The sequence below is a fragment of the Columba livia genome, chromosome 18 (assembly GCF_036013475.1).
Source record: "Columba livia isolate bColLiv1 breed racing homer chromosome 18, bColLiv1.pat.W.v2, whole genome shotgun sequence".
Classification (NCBI taxonomy): Eukaryota; Metazoa; Chordata; class Aves; order Columbiformes; family Columbidae; genus Columba; species Columba livia.
Genome location: NC_088619.1, coordinates 221,644 through 234,987, shown reverse-complemented (window position 1 = coordinate 234,987; position 13,344 = coordinate 221,644). Strand labels below are relative to the sequence as shown.

At 42.6% G+C, this 13,344-nt stretch overlaps 1 protein-coding gene across 4 annotated transcripts in view; it reads right to left on the bottom strand.

Annotated features, from left to right (window-relative positions):
• MYH10 (myosin heavy chain 10) overlaps positions 1-13,344 on the bottom strand; it is a 106,133-nt gene that overhangs the window by 40,759 nt on the left and 52,030 nt on the right. For 2 of the 4 annotated variants that reach the window (XM_065034328.1, XM_065034330.1), the window contains exons 6-7: positions 7,555-7,584; positions 3,803-3,895 (exon numbers count right to left, since the gene is read on the bottom strand). In XM_065034328.1, coding sequence (XP_064890400.1) covers positions 3,803-3,895; positions 7,555-7,584 — 123 coding nt within the window. The remainder of the gene's footprint in view (positions 1-3,802; positions 3,896-7,554; positions 7,585-13,344) is intronic. The other 2 variants (XM_065034329.1, XM_065034331.1) reach the window with 1 other exon arrangement.

Genomic DNA, 13,344 nt, shown 5'->3' with positions numbered 1-13,344 from the left:
TGGAAAGCAAGTGGATATACTAAAGTACTTTTAAGCCACATCTGTTCCCCAACCTGATGGGTCTCTTTTCTATGAACATTCTAAACTCAGAGTTGGACACATTTAACAGCACCATTACTGTATTTCAAGTTTGTGCTCATGAAACTGTTACATATTCCCCCGGTTGCAAACACGTGAAGATACCAATGGGAACCCAGTGCCTGCCCCGGGCTCTACATTTTCAGCGCATCCAATTTCCACAGTTCTCTGTCCACACGTGATCAGGTTTTGGAGATCAGGAGCATCACAGCAATTCGCTAACAACTGTCTAAATGCTTCTTTTGATGGTACCTGCAAAAAGCCCACTACTAATACATAATATTTTGCAGGGGCCTTTCTGAGCACTCATCAAATCAGCATCCAAATCCTGACTTATCTCAAGTCTGACTGATTAGCGCCATTCGTTCATTAAAGCGAATTCTTGTTTGGGAGATCCATTCAGCTCAGAGACTCTACTGTTGATTTTTACGTTATATATTCTACTCAACAAGCTTGTAGAATACATGTATTTTAGCAACGGCCTGATCTAGTAGGTGTATGTTGGGGGGTTTATGGCCATGCTGCAGTAAGTTGCTGCAATCATTTTAACTCTTCCACCTTCTTACCAGAACACCCTGCCCTTCTCCTCCACTTCCTCAATAAGGTTTATTCATGTCAAAAAGATCTGTGTGCACAAGACCTACCAGCTTTCCCCCCCAGCCACACCAGTGAATCCAGAGAAAGGTCTAACCCAACTACCAGCCTGATCTTGACATAGTCCCAGAGCAAACCAACTGCTCTGTGACTGCGGTTTGACATAGAATCATTTGGGTTGGAAGAGACCCTCCAGATCACCCAGTCCAACCATAACCCACCCCTGTCCCTGCCCCATGTCCTGAGAACCTCATGTCCGTCTGTCCAACCCTCCAGGGCTGGTGACTCCAGCACTGCCCTGGGCAGCCTGTTCCAATGCCCCACAGCCCTTTGGGGAAGAAATTGTTCCTAAAACCAACCTCAACCTCCCCTGGCGCAACTTGAGGCCGTTTCCTCTCATCCTGTCACTTGCTACTTGGGAGAAGAGACCAACACTCTCTATGCTACAACCTCCTCTCAGGCAGCTGTAGAAAGCAATGAGATTATCTTCAACTCAAAGTGATTTCTCTAAGTTTTAAGAAAACTGGTGGAATATTTTAAATTAGCATCAACAGTTAATCTCTCCTGCTTAATCTGCAGTTGGGTTGGAAAGCCAGTGGCACTACAATGACTGAGCCAAGGAACAAGGTTTGTGTTCAAGATGCCCTGTAAGGGACCAGCACTTGAGCTCAGATTTCTGAGTATGAAGAAACAGAATAAGCCCAGCCTGTAACTGATGCATTTATCCTTTTTGCTCAGTAGCAATTCCAAACAGCTGGGTTTATAACTGTCACAAAGAATGAACTGACATTTTACTAAAATCCAGCCCATAAACTAGACATAACACACGTGTCAGCACTGACATGGCAAGATTGGCAGCTGACAACTTTTTACCGAGAATGGGCATCACAGATCCTTCTTAGAATAACACAGTTTGAATTTGCCTTGTTACATGTGAAAACAAACAGGAGGCACCACAAAAGGTCTAGACAATGGCTTTTTCTGATCTAATTCAGAACCACTTAACTCTGTTTCACCCTTAAAACTTATCTAATTTCTGCCATCAAGTTACCAGTTCCATGAATAAAAACTGAGAGGCAATGCAGTGATTAAATGAGCATCCCACACACCCCATGCTTCAAAGAGATCTACACTGCAGAGACCACTTTGCTAGCTCATCTTCTCAAAAGCAAAATATTAATACAGCCTTTAACTAGCACTGGCAAATCTTGTTGTGAAATCTTTAATTGATCAATTATAGCCTGTAGTGGTGTTCATCTAACAAATGAATTCTGTTAAAACTCTCATTATAGAACTAAGTACATGGCTTTGTAAAATCACATTAGAAGGAAGCATTTAGTCCTGCAGCATGAACCCAACAAGCCCACTACAAACTAGAGACTTTATTTCCTGAAATGCAAGAGAACGGCTTTTGGCAGACAAAACCCAATTGATTTGACACTAACTAGTCTTATTTCAGTCCTGTCTGGTCCTATCGGCGGGCAGGGAACGGGCTGTACCTCCGTGGGGTGCACCGATGACTGTCAGCCCTGTATGGGCTGAACAACAGCACTTCGCACTTGGGGGGAGGATATATATTTTTTAGGTTTTTAAATGGTTGTTGCTAAAGATCATTTTTTTTTTCTGCATGAGATGACACCATCTGGAGTGCATTATACTCACTCCTTTATAAAAATAGAGCTGGAGCCATCTAAGCGATTATGTTCACAACAGCAACGCAGACTGCAGTGTAATACAAACCAGATGCTAACATCTTTTAGCAAAAATGTATCTTCATTAAATTAGTACAATCTCTGATGGATTCAAGACGGGTAACAAAGAAGAATTATCGTGCAGTGAAATCTGTTGGTATCATAAATCCTATACAAAACATATATAGGTATCAAACAATATTGTAAATAATGTGGCTATAAAATTACCGAAGTTGAATTTCTACAATACTCTGCTCTCTCTTCTTGATTGAAAAGGCTATTTAAGGGATTTAGTCATACAGTTTTCCAGAGTCCTTATCACTGGAGCCGAGTTCATACATTATAAATTCAAGCAACTGTTGAAATGTCAAGGCAGCCAAGAAATCTTTCATTTGTTCTGTAAATTCCAGTTTTGTTCTCGCAAGAAAAAAAGATTTAATGCCTCCTATACCGTTTTAAAGTTGTAGTAAAAGCATCTTTCCCCTGAAGCAGGAGAGGCTTTTTTTCTTCCTCCAAAGAGAAGGAAGTTTTAAGAAGTGGTAATTAGCTGTTCACCCTGAGTTCTGCCACTATTTTTAAGACACTGCAACACATCTCAAATGGTTATCTGTTACTGTTGGGATCAAGCTGGAACACAAGAAGTTCCACTTAAATTTGAGAAGAAACTTCTTCATGGTGAGGGTGACAGAGCCTGGCCCAGGCTGCCCAGGGGGGTTGTGGAGTCTCCTTCTCTGGAGACATTCAAAACCCGCCTGGACATGTTCCTGTGTGACCTCACCTGGGCATTCCTGCTCCATGGGGGATTGGACTGGATGATCTTCTGAGGTCCCTTCCAGTCCTAAACATACTGTGATACTGTGGTTATCTGCCCCGGAACAGCATGTGAAACAAGGCACCAACCCAACAGAAACATCAACCAGCGACAAGGGTGCCCAACACCTTGAATAAGTCCTATTGTCTTTTTGGCTTTCCTTCAGTAAGGCAGTCAGAGAGGCTTTTAAATGCAAGTTTTATGCTATTTAAAAAAATTGATTAAAAAAACAGTTGATATACCAATCACTGCTACTGACAGAAAGGCGACATATTCAGCCAAATTCCATATTGATGGTCCCTCGTGCTTTATAGTAGTTCAGCAGCAATTTGTGCCCTTAAGTCCCAGTTCAGCTGCACAGCACAGTTATATTTGTTATACTGTGAACACTACTGGCAATTCAAGGGTGGTTGAGGTTGGAAACTGGGTACAGTGACAGATTTTGCCCAGAGCCAGTGAGAACGCATCTGCAGTGAGTCCAACACAGTGCAGAAAACATTGTAGAACCTGAATTTGTGGAGCAAAGAAAGCAAGCTTCTGATACTAATAGATAGATTCCTAAAAAGGGAATTTCTCCATAAACAGAAAGCTAGAGGTACAGACTTGAAAGACAAAAGGAGTAACTCACAAAGCGGGACGAGTTGTCATTTTTCACTGTCTTTGCATTCCCAAAGGATTCCAGAATGGGATTTGCCTGAAGAAGCTGACGCTCCAGCTCCCCCTAAAAACCACACAAACAGAAAAAGAGAAAGACATGAGCACAGTGCACAGGAGGTTCAGGGTTCCTATATTCTGCTTCTTCCTGACAGTTATTTTACCCAGGCTGTGGCAGTGGCACTACCAGGGGGTTATCATTTCTCCCTTCTAAATCCGCTGACAGTGTCCTTCATCCAGGGGAGAAAGTGCTTTGGCTTTTTAATTTTTTAAAACACACATACACAAACAGGGTAGTGACTGAATAGGACTTAACAGATGTTGCAATTCATTGAACATGGAAAAGAAAAAAGGGCTAATGAAATTAGGCACAGACTTGAAACGCTAAAGAGGAAAAACTGATTTAACCGCTTTAAGATCTTAAAACAAGGTTATTCTTATACTTGCCATTTAGTGATTTTACATTATAGCTACTTACTTGTAAATCACTGGAACAGTAATTTTCAATCAGCCAGATATTGTCACAGCACAACCTGGCTGCACCCAAGAATCAGCAAAGGGAACCGAGCAACAAAGACAAAGAGCATTTCCAAACTGCTCCATTCCGCCAACATTGCTCAGTATGGTTAATGCATTAAAAATAAAATAAAATAAAAATTCTTCCTTGAAGTTCAAGCCAATAGGTGTAGAAATCAAAGTACTTATCTTAAGGAAATCGCACAACAGCGTTTAGAATTGTTGTCCATGAGGAGGTCTGGTGGCAAAAGAAAGTCTGTGCTGCTTCCATGAGCCCAGGAGGCACATCGGCGTGCAGGGAACACAGTACGGCGTGCCTGCTCTGGGACGGGGCAAAAACCAGCCAAACTGTCTGCAATGTAGCCCCAAAAACTGGTGTTTGTGTTCATAAACCTGCTTTTTCCAATTATTTATAGCATAGATGAATAAAGACCCCAGACTGAGCATCAAAGAATGGGAAACTTAAATCTCTTAAGGCTTCCAGATGAGGTCAGGTCTTACATAGGAATTTTTAAAATTCACTAGTTAACACCTGAAAGAGGCTTTTATTTGTATATTGAAATATATTTCCAGTCCTTCTGAAAACTAATGGCTGCTTGTACTTTAATGTGACCTTAAGTTATCTGCTCAAAACTTGCTTACTTCCAAAGATATTCCCTTTGGGACTACATATTTTCTGAAGTAACTAAAGAAGAAATAAATGTGTAAGTCTTAGCCCAGAGCACACTAAACACTTCTTGGGCCACAGTGCCTATGGACCACATGTCTGCCAACATCGTACTTCTCAGGAGCACTTTTAAAATTGCAAGAAAAATTCACAATTGGAAAAAAATATAGATCCCCGTTTTAACCACTATACGCACGTGTGATTTATATTCTAAAAGTTTCCTATGTAAAGGCAGCAGACAGTGTGAGAGCGTTTGCTCAGGCCTTTTCTCCCGCTCCCCTCTCCCAGCTGCGCTGTTCAGCTCCTGTTGAGACGCGGGGTAAAAATGAGAACATGCTGTATATGGCTTGAAATAAAGCACGTCACGTACAGAAAACGTGGCAAGCGTGTCACAGCTTACAGTGCATATTCTAGCTGTTCTGGAAAAGAAAGCACACAGACTTCAAAACTCATCTCCGCAGAAGGTCACTGTGCCCCATGAGACCCTTGGCGTGGAAATGCAGCGTCCGTGCGGTAAAGTGCTTAAATGCACTTAAAACACTAATTGCGCTTCGTGCAGAGGAACTTCTGCAATGCATCGTAAAATAATTTTACTCATTCGCCAACTGAATGTTGAAAGTTCTTAGCAGCTCATTTTTACAGTCATCTGAGGATTTGCAGAAAATATTCAGTTGGGTCCTCAGATGTGGGTGAAAACCGTGAGAACAAACAGAGGTCGCAGCCTGGCCAGCCTGTGGTTTGCACTCCAGAGCAGATTTGTTGTAGCCATCACTGAGAGACAGCAAAACCTCTTAACACTCCGGTAGATGCATTCTCATTTGAGTTTCATTTCTAGATGGATTGCTTTACAGACAAACCCCAATTCTCTTTTTTAGTAGTGTTCAGTGCTTTGTAAGGAGTGTAAATTTGTCCTGTGGGCGTATCTCTATGGAGGCATCTAAACAGAACTTGGAAAAAGCAGTATTGCAGCATTGGAAAAGTGAAGTCATGCAACATTTCATGCAGGGCAACACTGAGATAAGGACGGGTTCTTGTCTCAGTTTCAGAAAAACCAGCATCCGTGAGTTGGCTCTTTGGGGTGAGGCGGCGAGACCACGCGCTACTCACACACAACAGGGATCCGCTCTGGAGTTCAAAGTGACATTGGGACAGAAACGTTAATGATTATGGTTTACGCAATATCAACACTTCTGGATTAGCATGTTTCTGCTGATACATTTAAAACATGTGCCCACAAATGGTTTGTTCAACCCTGACATGCTAAATCTAAGCAAAAGGAGGGTTAAACTAAACACTGCTCCGTCTATTTTTGGAACAGAAATATTTTAGTAAAAAACCCTTAAAATTTCCTGAGGTTTGCAAGGAGGGAGGATTAGGTTAAATACTAAGAATGTCTGTAACTTCTGAAAATGAGATCATGGGCTCAGACACATGACTGGGTTACAGAAGTTTAACAAGTTACCACACACCAGCAAAGGGATCACAGCTGCCCATGGGATTTCTTTTTGCTTCCAGTATACCAGAGCTAACTTAAAATTTCTTTTATCATTTTCTTTTCCACTACAGTTTAAGTTGCATTACGGTCAGCTTTAAAAAAAAAAAAAAAAAAAAGCCAAGGAAAAAAATACAACCAGCTAAACTAACTCATGATCGCTTCTTCAGCTACCAAGCCCTGGATACGCCACACGGTGTAAAGCTGGTGTGAAGCATTTTCTTTATTTAAAAGCTCGTGCCACTGACAAAAAGGCTAGAGAGTGGAGCATTTAACCAGCTGCTAGCACATTTTATGCAGGATATCTCTAAGCACAGTCTTAGCCTCAAGTCAATCCCTGCCTAACCCTGCTCTACGTGTGCGGGACGGCCCGGCCGCGGCTGCGCGGGGGCTCAGGGAGCGACACAGGCGGCGCCACCCGCACGGCAGCCCCAGCCAGCCGGGGAACAAGGGCAGCTGAACCGCAAACACTAATTCAGGCAGCATCGCCGAACGGAACCACGTCGCTCACACCACTTATCCTAGAAAGTCAGGGGAAACGCTCAATCTCAGCAGACGAGATCAAAGTCTTCATCAGGCTACCTGAGAGGCTATACAAATATTCAGACAAAACAGTATGTTAATAAAAAAGAATTCTGTTGCTTCTATTACCTCTCTCTTTTATTTAGTGCTTTGTTTAATATCAAAAAGGTGTTCTGCAGGGTGGAGAACCCCAGCTGGACAGAGGGCGAACCTTGTAAGAACGACAAGTACATGTTTTGCATGCTTGAATATTTCTCAGCTAAGGTACTTATAATGGAAACGTTAATTTAGCAGGAGGAGGGAAATTCAAGCACATTCTTTTGCAGCCTTTATAAATCCCTTCCCCTACCACCCTGAAGTGCTCTGCAGTGCCAAGGAACTTGCCCTCTCTGTGCTCATTTACAAAGCTGACCATTTGCTGTATACATCAATAAGATTTCCTGCATGTTAGAAATACAAATTGACAGAATGTAGAAGAATATATATAATTTCGCCTACTAACTTTAAAAGCATAAAGAAAAACACTTGCCTGGTGTTTCACGGGTTTAGGTGATTCAGGCTGTTCATTGCAAACAAACAAATGCAGATGTTAGCAAGCAGGCATTCCAGCTGCACGGTACATCCCAAATTAGTCATGTCAGTAGGTTTAGCTTAACTATATACTCATTTCATAGAAAACTTTTACATTAATTTTAGAAAAGAAGTTATTCGCTTGTCAATGCACGCGCAAAATACCAAACCGTGTGTTTATGCAAAGGGCTAATTCCAAATAAAACATGAAATGACAGATGGACCTCGAGCGGCAAGGAAGGAGGGCAATAATTTAATTAGGTATTCATTGCTTTCCACAGTTTTGCCAAACAAGAACAAAAAATACACCTGCAACACCAAATACCTTTCCCTACAGACTTAGTCACTGCAAGGTGGCCTTATCTGGATAAGATCATTGTTACTCTTCAAAAACCAAAAAGGTTATAAAAGAACCAAGGCAAAAGCAATAACTAAGGAGTCCGAGGTTTTGGTTTTGCACTGCACTTCAAGAGTTTAAGAAACACAAACCTACAATCAAGACAAGCTTTGTTTCTTTCTTTCAAGAATGACCCTCCACATGAGAAGAAGCAAGAACAACCTGGAAGACCATTGAATTTTGCCAGGAAGAAGGGCAAATGGAATGTGGAAGTGATGAAGAAAAATTTTAAAAACCCTCAAAATTCACATTTGCACAGTTTCTGCAGAAATTTTCAACTCCATTTTCATTTCCTTGGTTCGGTCGGAAAGTTTAATCATTTTGAGCTTCACATCAGAGAGCCTAGGGGAAAAATATTGTGGTGAAAGACACATAGCAAGATATTTTCATACCAAGCCAGACGCACACTTCCTCTGTTTATGTCTATTATTTTTAACAACTGGTGTTGTTTTAGTGCGGAATAATGGATTTTGTCAGAGGTCTGTAAAGCAAGCCAGCAAAGGTTTGGTTTATTCAGCTCAGTGATGTGAATTTTGCAAGGCTGCTCAGAAAACCACTTGGCCATCTAAAACAAATTTGGGTGTTTCAGCATCAAACTGCTCCTGCTTCTGCCTCACTGGAGAAGGACAGGTACACCCCTCAGTTCCAGCAGGACAGGGAACTGTTGGAGAGGGTCCAGCACAGGGCAACCAAGATGATTAAGGGAGTGGAGCATCTCCCTTATGAAGAAAGGCTGAGGGAGCTGGGGCTCTTTAGTTTGGAGAAGAGGAGACTGAGGGGGGACCTTATTAATGTTTATAAATATATAAAGGGTGAGTGCCATGAGGATGGAGCCAGGCTCTTCTCGGTGGCAAACAATGATAGGACAAGGGGTAATGGGATCAAGCTGGAACACAGGAGGTTCCACTTAAATTTGAGAAAAAACTTCTTCTCAGTGAGGGTGCCAGAGCAGTGGAACAGGCTGCCCAGGGGGGTGTGGAGTCTCCTTCTCTGGAGACATTCAAAACCCGCCTGGACACGTTCCTGTGCGACCTCACCTGGGCGTTCCTGCTCCAGCAGGGGGATTGGACTGGATGAGCTTTTGAGGTCCCTTCCAATCCCAAACATACTGTGATACTGTGATACCCTGGAGATGGTTAATGTGCTCATCTTCAGACAAGATGAACTGCTCCCTCGGGGTGCCCATTTCTGTCCGCGCCATACAGACCTGAGCGCAATCAGACACATAGTGAACTTGCCTGTGTTCAGGTGAGGGCAGGAAACGCTCACCGGGGAACCCGCACTAAGACCAGCAGTCTGAGCCTGCCCAAGAGCCCGCACTTCACAGCCAATTACATTTCTTTTGAAACTAATAAAACAAATTAAACCATTTAGCATTTCGGCTACAAAGGCAAATGCAGCCAGTGAAAGCAGAAAGTACCAGCAATTATTTCTGAAGCTTAAATGAGCACCCCCATGCCAGCTGGATCTGAGTGGGGAAAGGGGACATGAACACAAGTGGAATTCCAGAACCAGAGGTACATTGGACCAGGGTGACTGGAAATGGTGACAGCCGGGGATGGATGCAGATATTTATAGAACCTGACTACTTCATACACCACCACGACGTGCCGATTCCACATATTTGCCCATGCCCGGGGTGCCCATAGGCCCCATGCAGCCTGCAGAACAGGCATGTTCACCACAGGCCCTGGGCAGTTCGGTGACTTTTCTTTTGGAAAGCCGGGTACGCAATGTTTTTTAATAAATTATTTCTATATTCTACACTGATCTCCCCATCCAAAACCACCAGGTTTGTAAACTAAAGCAGAACCAAGAGTCAGAATTAAGCCTCACTGTTTAACCATAATAAAGCTACTTTAATGCGTACCTCAGCAACACAATTCCATTCTTTTCTCTTTCCCATCTCACCGCGTATGGGAGTGATAAGCCATAAAGCTCAGAAGTTTAGAAATCTCCTTTTCCTCCCTACCCTCTTTGCTTAGTCTGACAAACCCTCTCTAGACACATCAGCCTTCTCTCCCGCTCACCCATCCTTGTTCTCTCCCTCTCCTTTTATTCTAAAGATCCTTTTCCCCACAGCTCCTGAGCCAGCAGAAGAATCGGTGAGAACAAAGGTGAAAGAAGCTCCCCCGCAACAACCGCCGACCAGACCAACAGATACCAGTATGGTGTATACCTACCCTGTTTCCCTGAAATAAGACCTACCCCAAAAATAAGCCCTAACACGACTTTTCAGGATTTTTGAGGATGCTTGAAATATAAGCCCTACTCAAAAAATAAGCCCTAGTTACAGTGCATAAAAGAGTCAATTTAAATAGCGTCCAGGCAGCTATACATGTAAAAAAGTAAGCATATTTTGGAGCAAAAATTAATACTGTCCCTGTCTTATTTTCGGGGAAACAGGGTATATATGTATACATGTGTGTATATATATATATATATACACACACACACACAAACACATATATATATGTTTATGTGTGTGTGTGTGTATATATATAGTACATACATCTTTGGTCTGAGACACCTGAGTTAAAGCACAACGGTTACCTTTATAAAGCTGGTCTGCACACTGTACAGTTAACAAACCCCAATACGCTTTCTGCACGCAAAGTATCCAATTTATTGGTAGAGTTTTAAATGCTACACCTCCAAATTCTTAAGAGGTCAAGTGTGTTGGATGTTATTTACAACAGGTATCTTCCATCTTCTCTCCCTTACTCCTCACCAACCGGGACTGTGCGTGTGTTGGTTCTGACGCTCAACCAAGCACCCGACACACACGGATTCAAACTCCAGATGAGCCCGTTTGCAGCTCACTGCCATCACTCCTCCCGCCATCACTGGGCTCTACAAAGCTCAGTCTCTGTTCCTGATTTAAGGGACTACCTTAGTCTCACCCAGCTCCACCGAGTCCCACAATTGCTAAAGCTTCTTGTCCACATTTTTGCCACCATCACCAACCCACACGTCCCAGCACAGTGCCCAAGACAACACCTTAAACATTCCTTGGGATTCAACAGGAAATGAGACAGCGTGCCTGTGGATTCCAACAGCACAAATTAGGAAGAGCTGGTAGTGGAGCTGCTCAGCGCTGGAATTCCACCCTCTGTGCTTCCAGTGACTCCACTGCCCACAGGAGCCCTCTCTGAGGTGACAGTTGCTTTGCAATATTTTTACAGCACTCCGTCAGGTAAAACCAAGTTAACCGCAGACTCCAGAACGATGTTGGGAAAATAATTATTAATTCATCAGCAAACAAATAGCTTCATTGGGAAAAAAGAATAAAAAAATCCATGCAGCATTCAGAATAGTCTCAGTAATACACATGCCACTGACAATTATTTGTAACAGGATCGATAAAAATAAATCCATGACTAGTAGTCTGTTTAACAAGCCTATTTAGCATCTTCTCTGTGCACAGGATAAGGCAGAGGCTGTGCAGATGGGGACTGTGGATCACTGCCAGCTCTCCACAATTTTCTAATGATCACATTAGGGCTGAACACACAAATTCAATTCTGACACTAGCTGAGGAATGTTGGGTGTGTAGGTCAGACATTCCTGGTTTGCAATAGTTAAATAAAAATGAATTGTTCCAGCACAAGGGAGACTCATTTGTATTTTCAAAATTGTTTCGGTTACACAAACATTCTGCATTTTTCATCAGCATATGCTTAATTCAGTGCTTACTATGGCACTGCACTGAATGAAGTTCACAACTGAAGTATCAAACTTTTATTTAGGACAGCACCCTATTCTTTTTACTGTGCTTGAACTATGTTTTACAAAGAATAAAAGCTTTTCCAGTCTTCACCATAACAGTTATTGATGGTTCACAAAGCAGTTGATCACAACAATCGTTTTCTAAACTCTCTTGAGATGAACACGACCAACCCATTTTATCGCACAGGTAAGGAGTGAATTAAATCGCAGTTCAACCAGCGATTCAAATGGAATTCGCCAACACTGCACTAAAGAGGGCATCTCATCCTTCCTTTCACTGACATTTCCCACCCCATCTTTCCCCTTTCATTTCTGAGCCTTTGCTTCACACCACTTATGCAGAGGAAACTTGTTTTGTTTAAAGCCAGATGGGCTTTAAAACCAGCAGTCTAGGCCGCATCAGCCTGCGGGTGGCCACCCGAACTGTTACGGCAAAGCAGCTCAAAAATGGGAACTTCTTTTGGCAGAGGCGCTGGTGGAAACACAGCATGAGAACAGGCCAGACAAACATACAGTACTTTTTAAACAATCAAAAATAGAGCCGTCTAAAACCAGGCCATTTAAATGGTTAAGCACTGGAACAGGTTTGCAGAGAAGCTGCAAAACCACCATCCTTCAAGATTTTCAAAACTCAGCTGTACAAGGAAGGTGCATTTTGAAAGGAGGCTGGACCAGAGGCTTCCAGAAGGGTCCTTCAGCCTGAGCTGTTCCAAGCTGTCCACAGTCTATTCAGAAGTGCTCGGTACAAACCCTGCACAATTCCCTCTGCATAATTTCCTTCTCCCTCAAAAAGCTGAAGGCAACTTTACTCCTGTAGAAAGTGAAAAAATACCCCGTTTTGTTCAAGGCTGCACAGAGGTCAAAAGCCAAAAGCCATCAAAACCTATACAGAAAACCAATTCTGATGAGTATTCTCCCCATGCACGACTGCACCACGAACATCCACCTGATACTCCAATTGTAAGAAACTTCCGCAGTTCGTAACGGATGTGGACACAACCTGCAGCACAATCCGACTGCACACTAAATACTTAGAAAGACTAACTTCTATTTTCCATGTGCAACAGTTGAAGCATCAACACACAGGGTCATGCTGTTCGCTCCCAATCAGAGCAAAGATTCACATTTCCCCGTACACTTCAATATCTCCAAATCTATCTGCAGAGCAATCTCGCTTCCTCTCCCACTTCAAATCCTTCACAGATTAAAGTCATCTCCGTTTTTCTATACGAGTGTGACCCATTCAAGAATGTCTTAACATTAAGAGTCATACACTAGAAATTAAAGAAATTGTTGCTGCCAAATCAGATGCTAATTTGGAAGCTTCCAACCAGCAGAGACACCTAAGGTAGTACCAGAAAAAAGTAGGTGCAAACTGCTTGCTTGTAGCAATTGGAATTAATATTTCACTGCAAAGACATCCAAGGGCTCATAGCAACACTATTCAAACCCATTCCTAATTTTTTAAAAGCGAAGTATTGCTAAAAATTCAGTGCAAATTTTGAAGTCTGGCAGTAAACCCGAAGAAAATTCCAGATCAATCGGAGATAGTGACAAGTTACCAAAACACTCAGGATTCTCTGACATAAGACTGCACACGCTCTTGTTCGTAATGTAATCTTC